A 10,730-nucleotide genomic window follows, 5' to 3' on the forward strand; every position below is an offset into this window, starting at 1 on the left:
GCGATCAGCTTAACAACGGATTTGTACTTATGCCGTCTCCCACGTGATCCTCTTTTACGACCTTCAGACCAGCTAAACGCGACAGGGAAGCCCGATTCACTTAGCAACCGTGTCTCTGACCGAACCCCCGCTGGGGGGGTTCACTTAACGATGGTGGCCAGGAAAAGCCGTCCGACGGGGCAAAGCTCCGTGTCTCCTTTCACAAAGCTAAATTCGGGGCTGAGGACTACCTGTGCATTCCAAGCTCTTTGGCCGCTAAGCGAGTATTCGCAAGTTGAGGACTCCCCCCCCCGCGGGCAGGAGAAAGTGTTTTCCGTGAACCAGAGTGTGGGTGGGAAGTGAAAGAGTTCCAGAGAAAGTGATTGATGAGGATTTCTGAGTATGGAAAGGGAAGTGAAAATGTGTGGGAGTTTCTCCCCGGTCAGCAGGCGTCTCTAAGGACATATGGGGGGCGTCCCTGGATCCCCAAACGTTTCGTAACGCGAGAAGAGTCCGGTACCTTCCTTCGCCATCTCCTCTTCCGCAGCTTCTCCAGGAAACTGACCGGTGCTCCCCTGCTGAGGGTCCAAGACGAAAAGGGGTCCCAGGGCCAAAGCAACCTCGGGAGTCTCCGTTGTCTCCACTGTGGGGACAGTAAGAAGGTGAGTTTTAGCTGAACCAGTCTTACTTTGCATTGGTTTGATAAGAGGAAATTTGGTATAAACTTTAAATGGTGAAAAAAGGGGGGAAAAGTAAGTTGAACTTAGTCAAACTATTGTTAAATAAATGACTGATAATGATAATGTAATAATTTGTATTGACTGGGAAGACACAGGTTGAGATATGAAAATTAATAATAAAATACTAGTTAAATTTAGTTAAAAAGAGCATTAGGTTAAAAATGTAGCGATAATGGATAAAGTTAGATAAATAATTGATAATGATAACAACGTATACATATGTATTGGTTTGATAAGAGGAAATTTGGTGTAAACTTTAAATGGTGAAAAAAAGGGAGAAAAGTAAGTTGAACTTAGTCAAACTATCGTTCAATCAATGACTGACAATGATAATAATGTATTATTATAATTATAAAATGTATAATTCGTATTGAATGGAAAGACCCAGGTTGAGATATGAACATGAATAATAAAATACGAGTTAAATTTAGTTAAAAAGAGCATTAGGTTAAAAAATGTAGTGATAATGGATAAAGTTAGATAAATAATTGATAATGATAACAACGTATACATATGTATTGGTTTGATAAGAGGAAATTTGGTATAAACTTTAAATGGTGAAAAAAAGGGAGAAAAGTAAGTTAAACTTAGTCAAACTATTGTTAAATAAATGACTGATAATGATAATAATGTAATAATTTGTATTGACTGGGAAGACACATTTGGGGAGGGGGCAGCCCCTCAAATACTGGAAGACTGCTATCGTGTCCCCCTTACTCTTTTTCATTAAACTAAACACCCCCAATTTCCTGCAACCCTTCTTCCGTGAACCATCCTGATTCTGGCTTAGCATGCCTCAGTTCAGTTGGGACACTAGGAAGCCCAGCTGGTTCTGGCTTCTTTAGGGGAGGGGGCTCCGTTAGGGGAGGGGGCTCCATTAGGGGAGGGGGCTTTGTACCAGGATGCAGGGAGGGGGGAGAACCAGCAAATATTGGCTTTTTCTGAGCTTAGAAAAGGGCCGCAGAACCACGAATGGTCACCAGGGGGCAGCAGCAGACAAGGCCGGCGTCCCAATTTGCTGCCCTCTGTTCACAGTGTTTTCAACAGCGGCCTGGGGGATTCTGGGAGTTGAAGTCCCGCCCGTCTTAAAGGGGGCAAATGTTTCACAGATTAACCGAGTTGGGAGGGATCTTGGAGGTCATCTAGTCCAACCCCCTGCCCCCCAAAAAACAGGGTTCTAAAGATCGCCTGGATTTGTGCAGCCCAAATGCAGACCCCCCCCGTAAATCTCGTTTCCCGACGTTGACCCCCCAACTCGGTTTACCAGTCAAGCTCCTTTCCCAGGCCATCTCTCCATAGTCAGGGCTTTGGGGGTCCTGCCCCTCCTCTGCCCCACCGCAGCTCCGGGTCTCGCAACAGCTGCAGATGGCAGCCGGTCCTTCCACTGGGACCCACCTGCCAGGGGAAAAAACATCTGGGTGTAGAAGGATGGCTAGAACCGCTGGCTATTTGGGAGAGCGGGAAGTTACAAACCTTGCAAAACCCCGATGGCTAAATTTCCTAGGGGTCTCCTGCTCTCCCCCCACAACCCACTCCTTTTTTCCACGCTGCAGCTCCCAAAACGCACTTATAAACGTGCTAGAAACATCTGGCCTTTGAACTGGGCTGATGCAGGTAGTTCATTTAGTGGCCATTCAAAACTACAGAGACTTATGACCGTTTTTCATACTTATGACTGCATGCCCATCGAAATTCGGCCCTTGGAAATTGGCCCCTTGGCAAAATTTCGACACTCGGCAATTCGACTCGTATTTATGACCGTCGCCACGTCCCTGGGGTCACGAGCTCCCCCTTTCTTAAGTTAGTGCTTCTAACTTAACGATTCGCTGAACAACCGCAGCAGAAAGGTCATAAAACGAGGCGGAATTCACTCAAGAAGGGGGTGAATCTAGAAGCGTTGGGCTCCGTTGGTCGTAAAGTTGAAGATGGTGGGTATTGGGAAGGGGGGGCGAACTCACGAACGGCTGGCAGCGTCGAAGGAACAAGCTTTGTTCAAAACATCTGGCGCCACGTCTCCCGGAGTGACTTTCAGGCGACAGGTGATGTAAATCTGGAAAAGAAAGTGGAATTTTTAATCCCCAATTCCCAGTGGAAGGAATTCTTCCTGTTTTTTTTGGCCATAAAAAGTATATATCTCTCAACCTACGTGATTCAACTCCCAGAATTCCCCCCTGCCAGCTAAACTTCCTTGTTGAGGGCCAATGATGCGTCCATCCTTGGGCTGAATTTGGATGAAATCCGTGTGCGCCAAGGCAAAGGAGGCGCCATCTGGGCACAGCGATGAGGTTGTGATAGGCCTGGCATCCACCCTGGATTCTCGGCTCTGTTCGAGAAACCGGGTTTGTTTAGTGGAGTTTGCTAGTTCGGCTCCAGAGCCAAAAATGGCTAAACCAGGATAAGGAAATTGTGTGTATTTGTGTGAATGTAGCTACTCGGGTGGATCCAGGATTCATTCTTCACATCGTACTATAATTTAGTTCCCACGGTGTTTCTCAGACTCAACGTTCAGACGGGGGAAATGGTTCCAGTTCTGACCAGTTCATTAGAACTGGTAGTTAAAAAAAACATGCTTTCAAAATGGGGAATAAAAGGTTCCGTGACAATCAGCTGTGGCACACGATCGTCAGAACCTCCCCCCCCCTTTTTAAAGCATATTTTCACTACTGGTTCCGGCAATTAAGTAGTTAAAAAATGCTTTAAAAAGTGGTGGGGGGGGAAGATTCCACGACAATCACTTTTTAAAGCATTTTTAACTACTTTTTAAAAGCATATTTTATGACCAGTTCTGGTGAATAGATAGTAAAAAGTTGCTTTAAAAAGTGAAATAAAAAGTTTCTGACAATCAGCCAACACAACTGATTGTCATGGAACCGTTTTTCCACTTTTTAAAGCATTTTTTAACTACTATTTTAAAGCATTTTTAAACTGCCAATTCCGGCGAATAAAATGCTTTAAAAAGTTGGGGGAAGAAGGTTCGGACAATTGCACGGATCCATCCGATCATCAGAACCACTTTTTAAAGCATTTTTTCCTATTTGCCCGAACCAGCAGAAAAAAAAATGCGGGAATAGGTTGGCCATGCCCACTCAGTCACATGACCCTCCTCCACCAAGCCACCCCCACAGAACCGGTGCCAAGCATTTTTCAGATTTGACTGCTGGGTTAAGACGTGTGGACTACAACTCCCAGAAGCCCCCAGCCAGCAAAATGTTGCCACTCCTGGAGGGAAGGGGCTTGAAGGAGCAGAATCCATCCCAGCCACCCCCTGCCCGTCACACCCCAACCCATCCTCCACAGCAGAACCAACCGGTTTCTGGGCCTCTCCGGTGAATCGGAAGGCATCCACGGTGAAACGCAGAGTCTCCTGGCGCAGCCGTGGGGCGAGGAAGGCGGATGAGACCCCTTCTTGCCGCCCGTCAAGTAGGCATCTGCGGGGGAGGGGCTATCAGCTGACGGTAAGACCCCCCCCCAGTTTCCCCAAATTATTGCTCTCCCAGGCAGTCCTCGACTTACAACCTTTCGTTCAAACTTTGAAAAAAAACAACAACTTATGTCTGTTTTTCACACGTGTGGCTGCGGGATCAAAATCCGGCCACTTTGCAACTGACTCGTATTTATGACGGTCCAGGGGTCACGTTGCAACCTTCTGGCCAGCAAAATCCATGGGGGAAGGTGGTTTGGCTCAACAAATGCAGGGATTCATTTAATGATTGTGGCAAGAATGGTTGTAAAAGGAGGCAAAACTCAGTTAACAACCGTCTTACTTAACAGTTTTGAAATGTTGGGCTCCGTTGTGGCCGTAAGTCGAGGACTATGTATTTAGTATCACCCGTGCGTCTCTCCCATCCAGCCCTGCTGCTGGTAGCTTCTAGCCCCCCGCCTCCACCCCGCAGGGTCCAAGCAGCAATCCTTAGGCCATCTGGGATACTTGGTTCTCTCATCATTGATGAAGAACCGATGGATGGATGGATGGATGGATGGATGGATGGATGGATGGTTGGTTGGTTGGATGGATGGATGGATGGATGGTTGGATGGTTGGATGGATGGTTAGATGGATGGATGGATGGATGGATGGATGGTTGGATGGATGGTTAGATGGATGATTGGATGGATGGATGGATGGATGGATGGATGGATGGATGGATGGATGGATGGATGGTTGGATGGATGGATGGATGGATGGATGGATGGATGGTTGGATGGATGGATGGATGGATGGATGGATGGATGGATGGATGCTTGGATGGATGGATGGATGGATGGTTGGATGGATGCTTGGATGGATGGATGGATGGATGGATGTTTGGATGGATGGATGGATGGATGGTTGGATGGATGGTTAGATGGATGATTGGATGGATGGATGGATGGATGGATGGTTGGATGGATGGATGGATGGATGGATGGTTGGATGGATGGATGGATGGATGGTTGGATGGATGGATGGATGATTGGTTGGTTGGATGGTTGGATGGATGTTGGATGGATGGATGGATGGATGGATGGATGGATGGATGGTTGGTTGGTTGGATGGTTGGATGGATGGATGGATGGATGGATGGATGGATGGATGGATGGATGGATGGTTGGATGGATGGATGGATGGATGGATGGATGGATGGTTGGATGGATGGATGGATGGATGGATGGATGGATGGATGGATGGATGGATGATTGGTTGGTTGGATGGTTGGATGGATGGATGGTTGGATGGTTGGATGGATGATTGGTTGGTTGGATGGTTGGATGGATGGATGGATGGATGGATGGATGGATGGATGGATGGATGGTTGGATGGATGGATGGATGGATGGATGGATGGATGGATGGTTGGATGGATGGTTGGATGGATGGTTGGTTGGTTGGTTGGATGGATGGATGGATGGATGGATGGATGGATGGATGGTTGGATGGATGGATGGATGGATGGATGGATGGATGGATGGATGGATGGATGGTTGGATGGATGGATGGATGGATGGATGGATGGATGATTGGTTGGTTGGATGGTTGGATGGATGGATGGTTGGATGGTTGGATGGATGGATGGATGGATGGACAGATGGATGATTGGTTGGTTGGATGGTTGGATGGATGGATGGATGGTTGGATGGATGGATGGATGGATGGATGGATGGATGGATGGATGGTTGGATGGATGGATGGTTGGATGGTTGGATGGATGGATGGATGGATGGATGGATGGTTGGATGGATGGATGGATGGATGGATGGATGGATGGTTGGATGGATGGATGGATGGATGGATGGATGGATGGATGATGGATGGATGGTTGGATGGTTGGGTAGATGGATGGGTGGGTGGGTGGGTGGGTGGGTGGATCAGACAGATAAGACAGAAATGATAGAGTGGTTGATTAATTGATTGATTGACAGAAAAGAGAGAGAAAGGAAGACCATAGATTGCTAGGGCTCGGAAGGGACCTTGGAGGTCTTCTAGTCCAACCCCCTGCCCAAAGCAGGAGACCTCCAGGGCAAATGGTTCCGGAGAACCCCCCCATGATGGAGCAGCGCCCATCGCCTCTGGCGAGCAGCCGTTCCATGTCTCAATCATCCTTTTCCCTGTGCGTCTCTTACCCACTGGCGCCCATAATCTCATACTGGGGCCCGGAGGCTGGCATGGGGCTCATGCTGGCTCTGCAGCTGTCCACCCAGAGCCTCAGGGGCAGGTGGTTCTCCGCTTGGACATCGGCCTGGAGGCGCAAGGGCTCACCCAGTAGGAAGCGGCCAGAGACTCTTTCGGCCATCCAGTCATCTGTGCCAAGAAAGACACAAAGCTCCAGTGGGTTGGACCACCCACCTACCCATCCAGAGGTGGGTTGCTCCCAGTTTGAACCGGTTTCAGAGAACTGGGAGTGGATCACCATACTGCTAGTGAAAGCTGGCTGGCCACGCCCCTGAACTGGCTCGCTCGGATGCTTGCCCTGCCTTACCTTTGCCCTCTTCATCCACGCAACTACCTTCTTCTACCTACGCACAAGTAGGCTGCATTGGCACTAGCCTAGCCCGCCCCCCAACTGGCCAGCATCTTCCAAAGCACCGGCAAGCTTCGCATGCTGGTGAGGGCGTCGGCGGGAGGAGAGGGTGTCGGCAGGAAAGGGCAGCGGGCTCAGCCGCAGCTCGGATGAGCCGAGGAGCTGCGGGGAGCCTTCCACGTGTTGCACCCCCCTCCCCAGCCAGCTGCACCTGGTCAGCTGGTGGGGGACCCCACCACCAGTTACCATGACCCAGGATGCCAAAAATTGGGGGAGGGGATGTCAGTTGGCGGAAAAGTCAACCCCAACTGCGAGCATCTTCCAGGAGATCTGAGGTCCACCTTAGATGGTTCTCCTGGTTGGTCAAGGGAGAAGTGTGCTAGTAAGTGGGGTTCTCTCCCTCTCGGCGACTTTTAGGGGTCTGGGCTTCAACTCCCAGAACCCCCCACCCCAACCCTCTCTCCTCAGCTGCCTTACCGTTCATCAGCCTCAAGGAGAACCCCAACTTGGCTTCCCTCATGGCTGTGGACTGGAAGGGGAGCCAGGTGGGATGGAGGGCTTTCCTCGTCACGTTCTCCTTCCTGCAAGAAGGAAGAGAGAATGGGGAGGGGGGTTCCAGTTTCTCTCCACCCCCTGGATCTCCCGTGTTCCCGCTCCCCCCCTCCCGGGCTTCCTATGGTCCTCGTAGAAGAATGGGCCCTCCGTCGTAATGACAGGGACGAGGACTGAGCCACGATAAATGGCGTAGTGTGATCTGGGGGTGCCGGCTCGTATGCAGATGGAACCCCCTCCCCACTTCTGGGCCTGTTCCTGCCCCCTTTTCTCCCCTTGGTCAGAGCACAAAGCTGCAGAAACATTTGCCAGCTAAGTCTGTGTCTCTTCAACCTTCTTCACTTGACGATGCCTAGACTTCAACTCCCAGAATTCCCCAGCCAGCAAGGGTTTTCCTTCCTTCCTTCCTTCCTTCCTTCCTTCCTTCCTTCCTTCCTTTCCTATCTTTTGTCTATTTTCCTTCCCTCCCTTCTTTCTCCCTCCCTCTCTTCTCTGTCCCTTTCCCTTCATTCCTTTTTTCCTTTTCCTTCCTTCCTTCTCTTCCTACCTTCTCTTCCTTCCTTTCTTTTGTCTATTTCCTTCCTCCTTCAGTGTCCTTCCTTCTTCCCTCCCTCCCTTCTCTGTCCCTTTCCCTCCCTTCATTCCCCTTTTCTTCTTTCTTTCCTTCCTTTCTTTTCTTCCTTCCTTCCTTCTCTTCCTTCCTCCTTTCTTTTGTCTATTTTCCTCCCTCCCTGCTTCAGTGTCCTTCTTCTTCCCTCCTCTGTTCCTTTCCCTCCCTTCATTCTCCTTTTCCTTTCTTTCCTTCCTTCCTTCTCTTCCTTCCTTCCTCCTTTCTTTTGTCTACTTGCCTCCCTCCCTCCTTCAGTGTCCTCCCTTCTTCCCTCCCTCCCTAATGGAACTGCCCTCTCTGCAACCTTCCCCAACAGCCAGGAGGAAGACCCCAAAGGACAAAGCCCCCCGCCCCTTCTTACCTTCCCTCCCTCCCCGGCTTAGCCCCATCCCATCCTTACCTGGGATAGCGGCATTCCAGTCCGATGGTGGTACCACGACTTCGGGCAATGACCGGATGGTTGGTCAGCGAAGGCCTGTAGGAGAGCTGGGTCTGGTAGATCAGGAAGTTGGGGGTCATCTGAAAAGAGGGGGGGGGGTTTGCTGTGGGGCAAATGCACGGTGCCCCCACAAGGAGCTGGCGGCAACTCTCTGGAAAGGGGGCCACCAGGAAGGACTAGGATATCGGGGTTTCCGCTATTTTATTAGTTTATCAAAATGTAAAGCTATCGATTATATTTTATCAAAATATGAAAATAAGGGGACGATAAGGGAGAAGATAAACCAGCGTAGGATAAAAAGGAAAATAAAATTTAAAAAAGCATTTTGTGGGGGGGCAGAATAAGGTAATAACATCAAACCTCAATTATTTTGTTTTGACTGTTATATCATTTCCCGGTAAAGTTTTTATTTTTTGTTGCAAATTTTCAAACCTCTTTTCAAACATTCTCTCTTGCACATAACCAATTTTACATCTCCTGATCATTTCCAAAATTCGGCCCCATTATTCCCTTCGGGGAAAAGGACGGCATATAAATGCAATAAATTCAATTCCTTCCCATATTCCCATCTCAAATTGACATTTTTCTTCACACGTCAACCAAATCATTTTGCAGTGGGGGAAAAAACTATACCAACTTTATCATTTCATTTTCCATTTTCTAATTTCGATACGCAGCATATATCACCGAGTTATCATTTTAATATAACAAACATTTTACTTCCTCGGTTATCCCCACTTAACGGTATTATTGTAGTTAACTATATATCACCAGCAGTATCAAGGTATTTCATTTTCTGGTAATATCTCTCTTTTTTTACCTTCTTCCTTTTCTCCTCTCGTCTTTTGCTCTCTTTGATGTTCTGTTTTTCTCCAGTTTTGTCCTTCTATCTTCTACTCTTAAATTCCCCCTTTTTCCCCTTTTGTATGTTATTGTATCTTCTGAATTTCCCCTATCATTCTTCTATAACGTAGTTGAGTAACCCTCCTTTAAATTCCTCTTTTTTTTTTGGCTCCCACTGTTTCTCTCCCTTGTTTTTAAGTTGTTCCTCTTTTTGGGATAGCAATTCCTTTTTTTCTTCCTTTTCTTTCCATACTAGCTGTTTTCTATAACAACCAACCTTATTGGCAAACTCCCAAACTAATTAAGTTTTTTTCCCCCCAAGTGCAAAGTCCAGAAATGGTTTCCAGGTAAAATTGTCTCTGTGTTTTTAATTTTTTCCTTTAATCAAACCTTGAGCACTTGCAAGAGGCCTGGACTTCAACTCCCAGAATTCCCCAGCCAGCCTCCCAGGCTGGCTAGGGAATTCTGGGAGTTGAAGTCCAGGCCTCTTGCAAGTGCTCAAGGCTGTGAAACACAGAAGGGATGCTCTCCAGACCCCCAACTTCCCCTCTCCTTCCTCCCAGAGCCCCCCTCCCCTCGACGGGCATTACCTGCACCACGCTCCCGCACTCATGGAGACCCGCTTCGAAGACCACCACACCGCCGGCCCCCAGGCTCAAAGGGGGACAGGCCGCAGGCCCCAAGGCCAGCTCCATGGGGTCAACCAATTTGCCCATCCCAAAGAGGTCCCTGCGGACGGTGACCACCATGTTTTGTGGCCCACAGCGCACCTCCACCTGGGGGTGGGCATAAGTGGGCATCCTGGCAGGGCACCCCTGCAGGAGCAGAGCCAGCATTGGGAGAAAGAGCCAGGCATCCATAGCCGGCCAGCACACAAACGTACAGCTCAGCTTCAGACAGGTGAGGCTGTTTGGAGCCAGCCACTCACCTGTGGCTCCCCCACCTGTGCAATTAACCCCGGCCACGCCCACTCAGAAAGGTGGGGCAGGGAAGAAGACAGGCAGGAAGGGGGCTGCAGGAGAGGATCAGACAAGAAAGGGGGAAGAGGCTCCAATGGATCATGATAAGCCCTTCGTTGGCGATGGAACTCTGGTTTAATCAAATCATGATTTGCTGAACCATGATATTCCAAAGCAGGAAGCGGAATGGGGCTGTTCTCCCCCTACCCTTTGCCGCCCCTAGGTTTCCGCCCCAATTCAATCCAACCCAATAGCAGAGTCGGAAGGGACCTTGGAGGTCATCTAGTCCAACCCCCTGCCTAGGCAGGAAACCCTACATCCCTTCAGACAAATGGCTATCCAGCATCTTCTTAAAGAGTGTTGGGGCATTCACAACTTCTGTTCCACTGATTAATTGTTCTCCCCATCAGGAAATTTCTCCTTAGTTCTAATACAATAATACAACACAATAGCAGAGTTGGAAGGGACCTTGGAGGTCATCTAGTCCAACCCGCTGCCTAGGCAGGAAACCCTATAGCGTTTCAGAAAAAAAATGGCTATCCAGCATCTTCTTAAAGACTTCCAGCGTTGGGGCATTCACAACTTCTGGAGGCAACTTTTGTTCCACTGAT

The 10,730-nt window shown here is 48.9% G+C and overlaps 1 protein-coding gene across 1 annotated transcript; it reads right to left on the minus strand.

The window, feature by feature from the left end:
• Positions 1-2,673: 2,673 nt before the first annotated feature.
• On the minus strand, positions 2,674-9,909 carry LOC116522063 (zona pellucida sperm-binding protein 3-like). Its single transcript, XM_032236649.1, has 7 exons — positions 9,751-9,909; positions 8,279-8,397; positions 7,194-7,297; positions 6,319-6,496; positions 4,027-4,147; positions 2,866-3,042; positions 2,674-2,769 (listed from the first exon to the last, which is right to left on the minus strand). The coding sequence occupies exons 1-7, from the start codon at positions 9,907-9,909 to the stop codon at positions 2,674-2,676; spliced, it is 954 nt and encodes a 317-aa protein (XP_032092540.1).
• Positions 9,910-10,730: the final 821 nt, after the last annotated feature.

The sequence above is a fragment of the Thamnophis elegans genome, chromosome Z (assembly GCF_009769535.1).
Source record: "Thamnophis elegans isolate rThaEle1 chromosome Z, rThaEle1.pri, whole genome shotgun sequence".
Classification (NCBI taxonomy): domain Eukaryota; kingdom Metazoa; phylum Chordata; class Lepidosauria; order Squamata; family Colubridae; genus Thamnophis; species Thamnophis elegans.

Excerpts from the sequence above, each read along its gene's own strand:
- LOC116522063 (XM_032236649.1), bottom strand. The coding sequence starts at position 9,909 with ATGGTGGTCACCGTCCGCAGGGACCTCTTTGGGATGGGCAAATTGGTT. Across the intron at positions 6,497-7,193 it reads CTCCTTGAGGCTGATGAACG|ATGACTGGATGGCCGAAAGA; the intron begins GTAAGGCAGCTG and ends TTCTTGGCACAG. Across the intron at positions 3,043-4,026 it reads CCGGAGAGGCCCAGAAACCG|AGCCGAGAATCCAGGGTGGA; the intron begins GTTGGTTCTGCT and ends TTTCTCGAACAG.